At 46.1% G+C, this 16,516-nt stretch overlaps 1 protein-coding gene across 1 annotated transcript in view; it reads left to right on the forward strand.

Moving 5' to 3' along the window:
• Positions 1 to 2,912: 2,912 nt before the first annotated feature.
• Positions 2,913 to 16,516, forward strand: part of POLRMT (RNA polymerase mitochondrial) — a 49,087-nt gene continuing 35,483 nt past the window's right edge. Inside the window, exons 1-8 of the mRNA XM_060275334.1 lie at positions 2,913 to 3,017; positions 5,086 to 5,181; positions 6,620 to 7,344; positions 9,622 to 9,752; positions 10,584 to 10,770; positions 11,827 to 11,976; positions 13,844 to 14,005; positions 15,502 to 15,672. Coding sequence (XP_060131317.1) covers positions 2,972 to 3,017; positions 5,086 to 5,181; positions 6,620 to 7,344; positions 9,622 to 9,752; positions 10,584 to 10,770; positions 11,827 to 11,976; positions 13,844 to 14,005; positions 15,502 to 15,672 — 1,668 coding nt within the window. The 5' untranslated portion in view covers positions 2,913 to 2,971. The remainder of the gene's footprint in view (positions 3,018 to 5,085; positions 5,182 to 6,619; positions 7,345 to 9,621; positions 9,753 to 10,583; positions 10,771 to 11,826; positions 11,977 to 13,843; positions 14,006 to 15,501; positions 15,673 to 16,516) is intronic.

Raw genomic sequence — 16,516 nt, forward strand, 5'->3', positions numbered from 1 at the left:
CACCAGTGCTGCAGCTAAATTGGCTGTCAAGTCAAAGTCAAGAAGGCAAAGTTCTCCTGCCTGTTATTGATTTTATGCTTATCTCTCTCTGCCTCTCAAGGGAGCCAGGTGTTCTGATTAGAGCCAGAGAAATTGCCGCCAGCTTTCTCAGTTGAGCCCTGTTTTTGGAGTGGACCTTTTTCCCTGAAGAGAGGCTCCCCTAGTGTTTTTTTTGTTTAGCACCAGGCAAACAATCTTTCTACTCCCCCGGGCTTAGATACTTTTTAATTATGTGTGGTGGTTGATGCTGGTTTCCCCCACTGCCTTGTTATCACGAAAATATTAGCAAGTGGTGGCACATTTAAGAAGAGTGCCATCAGATGTCAAGGAAATAAACCACTATCTGACTTTTAGAAGACATCTGAAGGCAGCCCTGTTTAGGGAAGTTTTTAACGTTCGATGTTTTATCGTGTTTTTAATATTTGGTTGGAAGCCGCCCGGAGTGGCTGGGGAAAGCCAGCCAGATGGGTGGGGTATAAATAAATTAATAATGATAATGATAATCTTAGAATTTTGAAGTGTCAGGCATAGCTCTAGTGGCTTTAGCCCAAACGTAGCAGAGTTTTCCTGCACAGCGCAGAAGCTAGTTAAGGTGGAAATGACTAGTTGGCTAGAAGCAGAATAACTATTTACAGGATTTATTAAAAGAAAATAAAAGCAGCAGAGTTTCTGCATACAAAGCAAAGCAAAATAAATCCTCTCTGTCTCTCTCTCTCTCCAACCATACGCAGCACTCCTAATCCTAACACCCAACAAGAAACAACTGTGCTAGCATTCCTAGATAACAGAGTTCAGTTCTGGTCGTTAACCAATCAGAGAGTAGTTTCCAGGCCAGGCAGACCTTGGCTTTCTGCCAAGAGTAAATTGACACTGCCTTGAGTTAATTGTGTGAAACAAGAATCTGTAAGTTTCCCATGAGAACCAATTAACAGAAAATGAACAAATAATAATGCAATAGTCATGTTTTCATATACAAGTGGGGGGATTTCCTTGGGGGGGCACTAAGAGACAGGCGGGCAGCAGTCATGGGGCACTGGAGGTGTAAATGACAGACTGAAAACCCATTATCGCTGTATCAAATTCATCAGTTTTGTCAAATTAATTAATTAATTAATAAAACACTGGACTACCTCACAGGGCTGTTGCGCTGTTCTCTCAGCCTTGGCCTGACTCTCCCTGCACCTTGAATTTTATCACTGGGCCTGCACTGCAGGGCTGTTGTAAGCCACTTTCAGCCCCTGCTTTACTCCCTGCAACCTGCAATAAAATGAGGACTGGGCTACACTGCAAGCCATGAGATCATAGCCACACTCTTGAATATTATTACTGCGCCGACCTCGGGATTTGCACATTTGGCCTTGTTATAAGGATTCTGCTGTGTCGTAAATAAAACGAGGTATGCTTCCTTCACTGCTTTATTTTCTGAAATTCTTTTAATTCTCTTAATGGGATATAAATAATAATAAAACAGGAGTTCGGTGGGACCCCCCCCCCAGTGGTCCCCTTGCCTGACCCCTTGCAATGCAGGAATCACAGCCAAATAATCTCTGACAGGCTGGCCGACCTCCGTCGAGCTAATCAATGGAAATATATTGACATCTGAAGGCAGCCCTGTTTGGGGAGGTTTTTAATGCTTGATGTTTTCATTATGTTTTTAGATATGCTGTCAGCGGATCAGAGTGAGTGGGGAAACCCAGCCAGAAGGGTGACGTATAAATAAAATAATAATAATAATAATAATAATAATAATAATAATGCAGTGGTACCTTGGCTTATGAACACAATTGGTTCCAGAAGTCTGTTCATAAACTGAAGCGTTCATAAACTGAAGCGAACTTTCCCATTGAAAGTAATGGAAAGTGAATTAATCCGTTCCAGATGGGTCTGCGGTGTTCGTAAACCGAATTCATAAACCGAGGTTCCACTGTAATAATAATGGAGAGTGAAGCCCCCTACCAATAATACTAATAATACTACTACTAATAATAATAACGGAGACTGAAGCCTGCTACCCATAATGATAATAATAATCTGTGTAATGCTTATGATATTTTACTCTTGTTAATTATGCTGTTTTAAATGTGCATTTTATATTTGACTTAACTTATCAATGTTTATTTATTTATTTATTTATTTATTGCTAACTTAGTTCGTGTTAAATATGTATTCTGTAGTTGACCTCCTTTTGCAATGTTTTATTTAGAAATAATAAATAACAAGATGAAAGATGAATTTTTTAAAAAAATAATAATTCCAGTGGCACCTTAAAGATTAAATAGCAGCTTTCAAGGCATGAGCTTTCGTGTGTAATACACACTTCGTCAGATACTCTGAAATTTTTGAAATCTTTAAGATAATATTTTAGTTTTATGTTAACTATATTGTTTTGACTGCATACTCTGTATTTGACTTCCTTCAGATTGTTTTATTGATGTTTTAATATTTCGTAAACCGCTTTGAGGTTTTTCTTAAAAAAAATATGAAGCGGTATAGAAATGAAATGAAATAATTAAATAATAATCAAAGGGAAATGAAAAGGAGAGCTAAACCCCAAAATCAAAATACCTCTTTATCTCTCAATATCTCTCTCTACGTATGTTCTAAAACGCGATCCCGGAAATCACCGACACACACATATCGCTAGACCCCTCTTCCTTTCCCCGCCCTTTTTAGCTCTGACGACCACGCTGCTCCCTGCGGCATGCGCCTCCCCCCGCAATGCCTCCTGGGAGTCATAGTTTTCCACCCGCGCGCGCAACCCTCTCCAGCTTACCCGGCTGCGCAAAGCGGGATGCCTATTGGCTGGCGGGGTGGTGGAGGAGGGGGAGGAGGAGAGGAGGAGGAGGAGGAGGAGCAACGCCGCGCCTGCGCAGTTGGGACCAGCCAATGTGGTCTTGGTGGGAGCTGAGATGAGCGGGACTTAGGAGGGGGCATGTCCATGTTGAAGCTGCAGGGGGCGCTGCTGCTGCGGGGCACAGGTAGGCAGTTCAACAGGTGGTGTGGGGAGGGGCAGGGGGGAATCAGGCAGCCCCTCCCCCTACAAACACCCCCCCAAAAAAATTGGGGAGGGGGCTGGGGCCCTATCCCCTCCTATAATATGGGAAGGGGTGGGGTCTTCAGTGGGAGGGCTGGATCTAATTCAGCCTTGACGCTCTTTCTTTCAGGGGCTCCCCCGAATGGAGAGAGTGAAGCCCCCCTACCCATAATTGCATATTGGAGGGGAGGGGGTTGGACCCTTCTTACCATATGGGGGCGGGGGGCGGGATAATAATAATAATAATAATAATAATAATAATAATATATTATTATTATTTATTATTTGTACCCCGCCCAACTTGCTGGGTTTCCCCAGCCACTCCGGGCGGCTTCCAACAAAGATTTAAAATACATTAAAATGTCACACATTAAAAACTTCCCTGAACAGGGCTGCCTTCAGGTGTCTTCTAAATGTCAGGTAGCTATTTATCTCTTTGACATCTGATGGGAGGGTGTTCCACAGGGCGGGCGCCACCACTGAGAAGGCCCTCTGCCTGGTTCCCTGTAACCCCGCTTCTCGCAGTGAGGGAACCGCCAGAAGGCCCTTGGAGGTGGATCTCCATCTCCAGGCTGAGTGATGGGGGTGGAGACGTTCCTTCAGGTATACTGGGCTGAGGCCACTTAGAGCTTTAAAGGTCAGCACCAACACTTTGAATTATGCTCGGAAACATCCTGGGAAAAGACCAATGTAGGTCTTTCAGGACCAGTGTTATATGGTCTCGGGGGTTGACCCCAGTCACCAGTCTAGCTGCCACATTCTGGATTAGTTGTCATTTCTGGGTCACCTTCAAAGATAGCCCCATGTAGAGCGCATGGCTGTAGTCCAAGCGGGAGATAACTAGAGCATGCACCACTCTGGTGAGACAGTCTGCGGGCAGCGAGGGTCTCATCCTCTGTACCAGATGGAGCTGATAAACGGCTGCCCTGGACACAGAATTGACCTGCGCCTCCATGGACAGCTGTGAGTCCAAAATGACTCCCAGGCTGCGCACCTGGTCCTTCAGGGGCACAGTCACCCCATTCAGGACCTCTACACCAGCTCACCCCCTGTCCCCCCAAAACAGTACTTCTGGCTTGTCAGGATTCAAGGATGAGTCTCAACCCAACTCAGTCCACCCTAAAGAATGGGGGAATTGAAATGTGGGGTGGAGGTCCTTTAGGAGGGGGCCGAAATCCCATCCACACTGCCCCCCCCCCCGACTGAGGGAGATTTATGGCATTATGTAGGCTTGCCACCTTTGTTCGGGCAAAATACAGAGCAGGGGGTGGTTGAGGTGTGTGTTGCGATTGATCCCCCCCCCCGCCAAATCAGGTGCTGAAGTGACTTCAAAGCAATCCATTTGCAATCTGTTACAGCCCAACAGGGCGGTCCCTCTGGAATCCGTCGCACACAAATGCACACATGGATTTGTAAATCCGTCTCTGCCTAAATGTGTGGCCTTTCGCACACATGTATTTGCAGAGGATCCCTAACTTGGCCTACAGAGAGAGAGAAGTAAGAAAAAAAGAGAGAAGATCCAAAACACATCTGTGAACTGCCCTGAGACGCCTGGGTATAGGGCGGTATATAAATTCAAATAATAATAATAATGCACAAAACTGTATCAACACAGGATGCGTTGCATTTTATACTGAAATACAGGACATTTCTGTATTGTACCGGACAGGTGCCAACCCTATACGTGTGTGTGAAGCCTTCTCTGTCTTGTAATTTGCAGAGGATGATGAAACCCTTTCCCCCTTTACAGTTGCTTCATTGCCCCTTAACCACGGGACTGAATCCATCCCTTTTCCTTCATTTTGTTTGGGCCTTTGTATTTCTTAACAGGAGGTCTCACTCTTATCCGCCACCCCGTAGCCCCCAAAACAAGGGTGGGAATTAAACTTTGTAGTTTGCGGTATGGTGGGAAGCGGACTCATTCTCTCCTCTTTCTGGTTTGGGGGCCCCCTCCCACTTTTTTCCTTCAAGATTCTCCCCCGTTAATGCTCACCCTTTCTGTTGTGTTTCAGAGAGCCTTTGGACCAGAGTGAGGAATTATTCCTCGGCCAGGGCGAAGGAAGAAGCCAGAAAAAGATGGGTGTGTGAGCAAGTAGAGTTGTTGGAAGGTAAGCATATTATTATTACTATTACTATTATTAAACCCTCCCTATTTAACCAGTTCTATTGAGGAAGCTTAAATTATTATTATTATACATTTATTCATACCCCAACTTTTTCCCCAGACAAGGTCTCAAGGCGGCTTACAGAGAACAACTAAAGAAAATCCTTAACATTTGTGTGGCTAAGCAAACACTCTTAGAAGATGCCCCTCTGATCTCTCTCTCTCTCTGGTGAAAGCATTGGGTTCCTTTGCTTAGCAAATGAGCAACACACTAAGCACTGAATTTTCTAAAATGAAAATTGGCTCTCCAGAGTTTCCCGATCCTAACTGGAACATTGGAAACGGCAATATCCCAATTGCTTATTTGAAAAAGGGCTGGCATGCTTTTATAATGGCGTGGTCTTCATCAAAAAATATTTTACAACATCGCCTTAGGGCAGTAGTTCTCAAAGGGTGTAGCATAGGCATGTCCAAAGTCCGTTTCAGGGGCCTAATCCGGCCTGCTGGTCGGTTTAATCTGGCCCCTGTGGCACTTTATCTCCCGGGGTAAAATCCTAAAAAGGTCAACAACTCACGGCCCTTCACTTCATCAAATCTGGCCCTCTTTGAAAAAAGTTTGGACACTACTGGTGTAGCAGGAAAGGAAGTGTGGTGGCAAAATTCAAGTACAATCTGTATTATATTTTGGGAATGATTCATGTTCTTATATAGACGCATTGCTTTATACTTTCTGGGTGTCCCATGATAATATTATAAAGTTGTCGTGTTTTGTGTTACAGATCAAGCACTGCTGGGAGTTGTTCTTGTCGTTCTCCAATTTATTTCTTAACAATAAAAAATAATAATGGTGTGGCAACTCGCAAATTTGTATTCTGAAATTGTGGCCCAGAGAATAAAGTTTGAGAACCGCTGACTTAGGGCAACGTACAACCCGTTGTTTGGCAATACAGCGGTACCTCGGTTTTTGAACATAATCCGTTCCGGAAGACCGTTTGAGTTCTGAAATGTCCGAAAACCGAAAACTCAGTACGGAAGTCTTAATACGGGAAAACTCAATACGGAAGTCGTGTGTCATGTTCGACTTCCGAGGCGAGTTCGGAAACGGAAGCATTTACTTCCTGGTTTATGGTGTTCAAAGAACAAAATGTTCGAAAATGGAGACTTTCGAAAACCGAGGTGTACCTGTTTGACTATAAACCTAATTCCAAAACTTTTTGACTAGAACACAGTCTCCCACCATCAGCAAAAATATGCACTCAATTGATTACAACCCCGCCATCAAAGTGATGCGTTTTCATCCCAGATGTTATTTGTCTGGGGGTTGTAGTGCGGACACACTCATTTTCCGCAACTTATTCCGTAGTATTTAGAGATGTTTTCTTTAACTCGGCGTGCCGCGTTACCCGACGATTTAGCTCTTCCTTTCCTTTACTCCCCTGCAGTGCTGGAGGCGAGAGTGCAGCAGCTGAAGGCCGAAAATGTATCAGAGGCGGCGATCAGCGAGGTCCAACGTCCTCGCCTGCGCAAGTTCGGCTCCCTCCCTCCCGCCCCACGGAAAACGGCCGCTGCCAGCTCGGCCCGGAACGAGAGTGCCCTGAAACGCGAGGAAAAGACCCAGCCTAGCCGCTGGATCGAGAAGTTGAAGAAGGAGAAGTCGATGAAGCACAAACGTCTTCTGAAACTGGAGGCCAAACTCTCAGCTGCCGTCCCGGGTGACGTGGCCCGGCCCGGCATGGAATGGATTGGGCGTGGCGCAAAAGACGAGGCTTTCTCCCTGAGGTCTCCCGCTAAAGAAACCCGGGCGAAGCTCAAGGGGCGAGCGTCTAATGCGCAGCAGTCCAGCATGGCCAACGACGGCCAGCCGAACAGGATGGCTAAAGTCTCGGTTGGGACGCAGTCTCGAGATCCTTCCGGGAGCTGCGAGGAATCGGGGGAGCCCTTTCGGGTCTGGGACACCGCCGAGGGGACACCGCCCCTGGACGATGAAGACGAGAACCGGCACATGAACGTCAAGCTGAGCATTTTGTCCTATCTGGACGCCTGCCTCTTTCTCGGTCAGCCTGAGAGGGCCCACAAGTGCCTGATGTTCTATCACCGCTCCCATGCCCGGAGGAAGCGGCTTGACATCCGAATGTACAATCTCGTTATGCAAGGGTACGCTAAGAAGGTAAGGAGATTTGCATCCCTTCTTGCAGAGGTCGTGCCAGTGTGGATAAAAAACAATTATTATTTTTTAAAAATAAAAATAAAATCGGATCTTTTTGATTTAAATCGGATTTTTTTGGTTTGAATCAGATTTTTAAAATAAAATGCTTTTTTGGGGAAAAATCTTTGTAAAGATTTTCTCTTTAAGTTACATTATAGTCCAAAGGCTATTCATCAGGAAATAAGGCTTTGTTTTAAGTTTTTCATGTGTGCTAAAACTCAGTCTAAGTTGTGTGGTTTTAAAAAAAAGTTTGACCACATCAGTTAACAAACATGATTACATATGCTATAATGTTATTCCTTTAGTCAAATAAATTGTTTAAACTGTTATTAAGGAAATGATTATTTTTCTCCTTCCAATAAAGTACAGCAGAAAAGTTGTCCAAATATAAACAGTTAACTTGTTAAACCTCACAATGATTGCATAATCATTCTGCCCATCGTTCTGCCCGGACACTGAGGTCCAGCGCTGAGGACCTTCTGGCGGTTCCCTCGCTACGAGAAGCTAAGTTACAGGGAACCAGGCAGAGGGCCTTCTCGGTAGTGGCACCCACCCTGTGGAATGCCCTCCCACCAGAGGTCAAAGAGAACAACAATTACCAGACCTTTAGAAGGCATCTTAAGGCAGCCCTGTTTAGGGAAGCTTTTAATGTTTGATGGATTTCTGTATTTTGGTGTTTTGTTGAAAGCCGCCCAGAGTGGCTGGGGGAACCCGGCCAGATGGGCGGGGTATAAATAATAAATTATTGTTGTTGTTATTATTATTATTATTATCTGTCTATGTATTTCTAATAGTACAGTGGTGCCTCGACTTACAAAGGCGATCCGTTTCGCGGTGTTCTTTGTAAGTCGAAACCTTTGGATGTCGAAGCGTCCATTTTGCGCATGCGCGAACCACGATTTTGCGCTTTGCACATGTGCAGACCCCGCACGCCGCTTCTGCACAGGCGCAGAACGCGCGCGGGGCAAAAAGACTTCCGAATTTGCCCACTTTGTAAGTCGAAACCTTCGGAAGTCGAGGTACCACTGTATAAGCAAATGAGTAATTTTTGATAGAACTGTAAAAACTAATCTGAAAATTTATGATTCCAAAAATGAAGCCTTCCTCTGCTTGTAAATATTAAGATTATACCAGCAAGAATGAGTCATTCTGTTAAAAAAAGAGAGATTTAAATCAAGCCTTACTGACTAGTAATTTAAATCAAGTCTTACTGACTAGTGATTTAAATCGATTTGATTTAAATCAAATCCACCCTGGGTAGTGCAGATCGCTCCGGAGTTTGGCCTTGCAAAGTAGCTGATCAAGAGATTATTTTATACATTGGTACCTTTGGCTTTCGAACGTAATCCGTTCTGGAAGACCGTTCGATTTCCGAAACGTTCAAAAACCAAAGCACAAAGGGCAGTCTGCAAATTCAATTGAGAAAAAGCACTCAGCAGAAGCCATTCGACTTCCGAAATGTGTTTGAAAACGGAAGCGTTTACTTCTGGGTGTTCTGCGTTCGAGTTCTGAAACGTTCGTCAATGGACACGTTCGAGAACTGAGGTACCACTCTATACTGTTTGGGCCAATGCAGAACATTACAGAAATATTTCACATTTCATGACTCATTCGTGGATTTTAAATTTTAATGCAATGGTGGTTTTTATAAAACTTTGCTTAAATCAGAAAACCATCGTGCCGTCTCGACTGTTTTCAGACGGAAAATAAGAAACACACAATTTTGTAAAATTAATGAGCAATTAGCAAGACAATGGACCGGTTCTAACACAATGCTAAAATCATATAGCATGGGTAGGCAAACTAAGGCCCGGGGGCTGGATCCGGCCCAATCGCCTTCTCAATCGGCCCACGGACGGTCCGGGAACCAGTGTGTTTTTACATGAGTAGAATGTGTCCTTTTATTTAAAATGCATCTCTGGGTTATTTGTGGGGCATAGGAATTCGTTCATTTCCGCCGCCCCCCAAAAAATATAGTTTGGCCCTCCCACAAGGTCTGAGGGACAGTGGACCGGCCCCCTGCTGAAAAAGTTTGCTGACCCCTGCCATATAGCTTAGTGCTACGCAAATGATCTCAGACAAGTCACAGGCTCACACTCCTCATGCAAGGAGTTGGTTGGAAGAATTCACTCGAAGTGAAGGGCTTTGTAGCTCAGCAGAAAACATCTGCCTCGAATGCAGATAAGCAACAAGTCCTGGTCCTGGTTTGAGTCACCTGTCCTTTCTTTCTCCCCTTAGGGCCTCCTGACACAGGTTGGCAAACTCTTCCACCTCCTCGAGGAAGTTGGCTTGAGGCCCAACGCGGACTCTTACGCCATTGCGCTCGCTTGCATGGGGCAGCACGGGGCGTCTCACAACATCATCTCCAGGTGTTACTCTTCTCATTGGTCCCTTCTTACTCAGCGACAGCGGTGGTGCAGTGGTTAGAGCGTTGGGCTGTGGCCTGGGTTCGAATCCCCACTCTGCCATGAAGCTCACTGGGTGACCTTGGGCCAGTCGACACTCTCAACCTAACCCACCTACCGGATTAAATGAGGACTAGGACTCGGGAGACCAGGGTTTGACTCCCCCACTATGGCCATGAAGCTTTCAGGGATGGGGGGGGGGCATTGGGGGGCCGGTCACCGCCTCTCCACCTAACCTACCTGACAGGTGTGCAGTTGACTGAAGGGGGCCACGTACACCATCTTGAGCTCCTTGAGAGAAAACGTGATATACAGATATCTTTCTATAGACATAGAAATGCAGGGTGTCGTCATGCTGCGCAAGCCAATGGGATTAGCAAGCTTCTCTGTCATCCCTACTCCTGTAGAAGGAGGAGGGGGGTTAGTGCTTGTGCCAGGAGATACATGGGGGACTTGAATAATAACATTCACTTCTCCATTTCCCATAAACCAACTCCACCCCCCACCCCCCCAGTCTTCAAACCCTGTTACCACAAGTTCATTTTCCTTACTGTGCATAAAGTCCAGAAGGGGTTTCCAATCATTCATAAATTGCCAGCGGTGATTTCTCTCTTAGTTATAAGCATGTCAACAGCCAAAGCTATTTAATTTTGATAGCCGTTGTTTGGCCGTCGGTAATGACGGGTCTCCGCAAGGGGAATGGGAGGGGGCCGCTGTCTTCGGACCCTGCTGACCCCCAAGTCTCTTTCTCTGCCGTTCCTTCCGCTCCCGGCACCACCACCCCGACCTCCGCAGATGCCTTCAGCAGTTTAAGGAAGACGGCTTTCAAGTGGAGGACCTCTTCCGGGACTCTGGGTTCGAGGAAGACTGGAGGAAGATGGTGTTGAAAGCCGTCCAGATGGTTGTGGAAGACTTCCAGCCCCCGCCTCCTTGCCCTCCCGAAATCTGCACGGTTCCCCTACTCCAGGACTTCTACATGAAGGTAATAATAATAATAATAAATTCCCAATTTGCTTTTGAAGCTGAGAAGATGTCCCCCCCCCTTCCAGGCCTAAATAACTACTACTACTACTACTACTACTACTACTACTACTACTTGCTTATACCCCACTGGTTTCCCCAGACACTCTGGGCGGCTTCCAACAGAATATTAAAAACACGATAAAACATCCAACATTAAAAACTTCCCTAAACAGGACTGCCTTCAGATGTCTTCTAAAAGTCAGATTTATTTCCTTGACATCTGAAGGGAGTGCATTCCACAGGGCAGGCGCCACCACCGAGAAGGCCCTGTGCCTGGTTCCCTGTAACCTCACTTCTCGCAGGGAGGGAACCGCCAGAAGGCCCTTGGGAGCTGGAGCTCGGTGTCCAGGGTGCAGACGCTCCTTCAGGAATACAGGGCCGAGGCCGTTTAGGCCTTTCAAGGTCAGCACCAACACTTTGAATTGTGCTCGGAAATGTCCTGGGAGCCAATGTAAGTCTTTCAAGACCTGTGTTCTATGGTCCCGGTGGCCGCTCCCAGTCCCCAGTCCAGCTGCCACATTCTGGATTAGTTGTAGTTTCTGGGTCACCTTCAAAGGAAGCCCCACGTAGAGCACATTGCAGTAGTCCAAGCGAGAGACAGCCAGAGCATGTACCACTCTGGTGAGACAGTTTACGGGCAGGGAGGATCTCATCCTGTGTACCAGATGGTGCTGGCAGACAGCTGCCCTGGACACAGAATTGACCTGCGCCTCCATGGACAGCTGTGAGTCCAAAATTACTCCCAGGCTGCACACCTGGTCCTTCGGGGGTACGGTTACAACATTCAGGACCAGGGAGTCCTCCACACCTGCCTGTCCCCCCAAACAGTGGATCCTCCAGCCCCAAGAACAGTCTAGCTGAGGTTAGTAAACGAAGGGGATAAGGAACACAGACAGGAGAGGACTCTGCTGCCTCAATGCCCCTCGACTGCTGAGCGGCACCCGCCTGTGCCGAACACCTCCGGGCCCCCCTTGGAGCCCTGCCCAACCCCGCCTCCTTTTCTTTTTTGCCCCAGGGGAAGCCCGTCTCCTATCCCAAGCTCGATTTCACGGCGCAAGAGTTTAGGGACCAGTTCAGGAAGCAGCTGGAGATGGAGGCGTCAGACATGGTCACCATCGACTCTGTGGAGGCAGCCAAGCCCTTGACGGAGGAGGCCAGTAATGCGGTAAAAGACGACGAGACAGGGGAATGAATTTGAACCGTTAAAACGGAAGGGGGGGGTCAAACAGTGTTGGAATTTTGTAAGGTTGGATAGTTACCATGGAATGGTCTCGGTGGTGGGGTACACATTTTTATTCTTATATATTTAGGGTTTTTGTTGTTTAGTTGTGTCCAACTCTTTGTGACCCTATGGACCAGAGCACGCCAGGCACTCCCACTGCCTCCCGCAGTTTGGTCAGACTTGCGTTCGTAGCTTCGAGAACACTGTCCAACCATCTCGTCCTCCGTCGTCCCCTTCTCCTTGTGCCCTCAATCTTTCCCAACATCAGGGTCTTTTCCAGGGAGTCTTCTCTTCTCATGAGGTGGCCCAAGTCTTGGAGCCTCAGCTTCACGATCTGTCCTTCCAGTGAGCACTCAGGGCTGATTCAGAATGGAGAGGTTTGATCTTCTTGCAGTCCATGGGACTCTCAAGTCTCCTCCAGCACCACAATTCAAAAGCATCCATTCTTCGGCGATCAGTCTTCTTTATGGTCCAGCTCTCACTTCCATACATCACTACTGGGAAAACCATAGCTTTAACTATATGGACCTTTGTTGACAAGGTGATGTCTCTGCTTTGTCAAAATAAAATAATAAGAATAAAACAAATATAAAAAAAGAATGAAAGAGAGGGAAATTAAAACTGAGAACATTTTGGCAAGGGGGGCAGGTTGAAACTGGGGAGGCCCCTCAGTCCTCTTCTGACTAAACCAGGGTATCCTAAGGAAGAAAAAGGCCCGGGCTTGTTCTGGTAGGCCATGTTGCAAGCTACCAGCAGAGCTTAGCCCGGGGGGGGGGGGGAGGAGAACCACGAGATCTAGCACCTTGTTGTGCCAAATGGTCGGGTGATCTGGAGCAGGAGTGTGGAAGCCTGGGTGGATAAAAATCAATTATTTATATTTATTCATATTTTAAATAATATTTATTTAAAAATGGATTTTTTTATTTAAATTGGATTTTTTTTTCCATTTACATTTTTGGAGGAAAATTCTTTCTAAAGATTTTTTCGTTAAGTTACATTATAGTCCAAAGGCTAATCATCAGAAAATAAGGATTTGTTTTAAGTTTTTCTTGTGTGCTAAAACTCAGTCTAAGTTGTTTATTATTATTATTATTATTATTATTATTATTATTATTACCACATCAGTTAACAAACATGGATACATATGCTGTAATGTTATTCCTTTAGTTAAATGAATTGTTTAAATTGTTATTAAGGAAATAATCATCTTTCCCCTTTCAATAAAGAACAGCAGAAAAGTTGCCTGAATCTAAACAGTTAACTTACTAAACCTCACAGTGATTTCATAATTAGCTGTCTGTGTATTTCTAATTGGATAACCAAATCAGTAATTTTTTGCTGCAACTGTAAAAACTACTCTGAAGGTTTATTATTCCAAAAACAAAAACCTTCATCTGGTTGTAAATATTAAGATGATACCAGCAAGAATGAGTCTTTCTGTAAAAACACACATGATTTAAACCAAGTCTTACTGACTAGTGATTTAAATTGTGATTTAAATCGATTTGATTTAAATCGATAATCCACTCTGCCATGATGCCAGCTACTGGCGGAGATTAGCCGGGAGGGAGAAACCTTGAGATCTAGCACCTTGTTGTGCCAAAGCCCATTCCTTCCTGCTCTCCGTCTTTAAACATTTATCTCAGGCAGGGGCTGATGGGAGTTTGCGGCCGGCTTGCTGCTACGGTGCCCCAAAGCGCCAGGCCGCCTACCCTCCTCTCTCCGCAGCCCTGGGAATATGCCGCTAAATGCCACATGGTTGTGACGCTGACGATGATGTAGCTTTCTTTACGGTTTTGCTCATGCGCAGCGGAGCCTGCTGTCCGTCCTCCGCAGCCACTGGCACGCATCTCTCCTCCAGAGCCTGCAAGAGTCCAAGTTGCACATGGCACAACGGAAATCGGGGAAACTAAACCTCTACCCCTTCCTCTGCGTGCTGAAAGACGAAGAATACGTGGACATCCTCATGCGGGTAAGAGGGTGTATCCCCCCCCCCATAATTTTTATTCAATTTCCTGCCTTGTTAGAATATTCTTTTCAACAACCTTAAAATATCAATGACTTCCCTTCTACTCTTTCCACGGTTCATTTTTCGTAACGTAAATCCCTGCGTATTTTACATCAACTGCTAAGCCATTCGGTATTCCGTTGTTTCTATTGAGATAATAGTCCGTAATTGGCTAATTATCGATAACGCAGCTTTGTGAGACAGAAAGATAGCAGAGAAATCTATCTGCCTACGAACAATTTTAGCTGTGTAGCAGACATTGCAAAAATACTCGCCCAGTACGCTCCGTCACAAATGTCGAGCCTCTGTTTCAAAAACCCAGAAACTTTTCCTCCCAAGTTCAGATCACATTCCGTAGCAGCGAAAGCTTCATCCGACTTTCTGTGCCTGTGAAATAAGTCACTCCTTGGTTCGTTAAAACAAAGAAGATTTATTTATTGCTTAGGGCAGCTCAGCCTGGTGAGTTCATCTCCATCTCGGCTGGAAGCTGTGACACGAACAGAATACAATAAACATATACAGCGTTCTCATATAACAGAAAAAATACAATAGCACACACAGGTACTTCCTGTTTACATGGGCACATCACAGGACCCCGTGATCCAGGGCGATTTGCTGAGCTATTAACCCTCTCAGCTCACAGTTCCATCCATCAAAACTTAATTTACACTTAATTTTCTCCTGGACCCTCTGCTGTCGCTCGAGGCTCAGGTGGCCTCATTGGCCCAGAGTGCCTTCCATCATCTTCGGCTGGTGGCCCAGCTACACCCCTATCTGGACAGGGGTGGCCTAACTACTGTTGTCTATGCTCTGGTAACCTCAAGGTTACATTACTGCAATGTGTTAGACGTAGGGCTGCCTCTGAAGACGGTTCGGAAACTTCAGCCTGTGCAGAATTCAGCGGCCAGGTTGCTCACCGTTTGAACATGTTACAGTTTGAACACATTACCCCAATCCTGGTCCGACTGCACTGGCTGCCAATTAATTTCCAGGCCCAATTCAAAGTGCTGGTTTTGGCCTATAAAACCTTAAACAACTCAGGACCGCAACACCTCAAGGACCGCCTCTTTCCATATGAACCTACCCGGACCCTGAGATCACCTTCTGAGGCCCTCCTTCGTGTGCCTCCTCCTTGAGAGGTCTGGAGAGTGGGAACACGAGAACGGGGCCTTCTCTGCAGTGGCTCCCTGTCTCTGGAATGCTCTCTCCAGGGAAGTTCGCTTGGCGCCTTCATTACACACCTTTAGGCGCCAGGCAAAAAATGTTCCTTTTTAACCAGGCCTTTGGTTGATCTGATTTACACCCTCTGCCCTTTTAAAATGTGTTTTTTTGGGGGGGGGGGTTATTGGGTTGTCGATTTTATTTTTATTATGCATTTTGTGGTTTTATATCTGGGGTTTTATTCTGTGAACCGGTATGTAAATTCAATAAATAAAGCAATAACCTCCTTTCTCCTCCAGAGCCTCAACAACATGTCGCCGCAAGGGGAGTCTCTCCTGGTCCTAGCGAAGGAACTGGGCTCCAAAGTCTACAGCAAGTTCATCCTGAAGAAGAAATCCAGGAGCAACTTGGTGGAGAAGATCCAGAGGCTATACGACAAATATGTGCAGCTGCTCGCAAAGGACACTCAGGTAAGCGCCGGCGCCTACACGCCGCCGGTCTTGCTCAACCAAGTCTTCCAAATTCCTTCCTTCCTTTCCGTGACATTTATATCCCACCTCCCCTCCCAAGACACATGGTTCTCCTCTTTCCCTTTTTGCCCTCACGACAACCCTGGAAGGTAGGTTGGGCTGAGAGTGAGTGACTGGCCAAAGGTCGCCTGGTGAAAGCTTCACGGCCGAGCGGGGATTCGAACCCGAGTCTCTCCCAGTCATAATCCAGCCTAAGAAAATATCCAGCCCTGTAACATTGACTCTCAGTGTTCATCTTACAGTTTTGTTTTGTAGTGTTACGGCTTACATTTAATGGAATGTTTTCGTCTGCTGGAATAATTTCCAACAACAACAACAACAATTTATTATTTACACCCCGCCCATCTGGCTGGGCTTCCCCAGCCACTCTGGGCGTCTCCCAACAGAATATTTAAAACACCATAAAACACCAAACATTAAAAAACTTCCATGAACTTCCTTCAGATGTATTCTAAAAGTCAGTTGTTTATTTCCTTGACATCTGATGGGAGGGCGTTCCACAGGGTGGGTGCCACTACCAAGAAGGCCCTCGGCCTGGTTCCCTGTTACTTCACTTCTCGCAGGCAGGGAACCGCCAGAAGGCCCTCCCTCGGAGCTGGACCTCAGTGTCCGGGCTGGACGATGGGGATCGAAACGCTCCTTCAGGTATACTGGGCCAAGGCCATTTAGGGCTTTCAAGGTCAGCACCAACACTTTGAATTGTGCTTGGAAATGTCCTGATAGCCACTGTAGGTCTTTCAGGACCGGTATTATATGGTCTCGGCGGCCGCTTCCAGTTCCCAGT

Source organism: Zootoca vivipara, chromosome 6 (genome assembly GCF_963506605.1).
Source record: "Zootoca vivipara chromosome 6, rZooViv1.1, whole genome shotgun sequence".
NCBI lineage: Eukaryota > Metazoa > Chordata > Lepidosauria > Squamata > Lacertidae > Zootoca > Zootoca vivipara.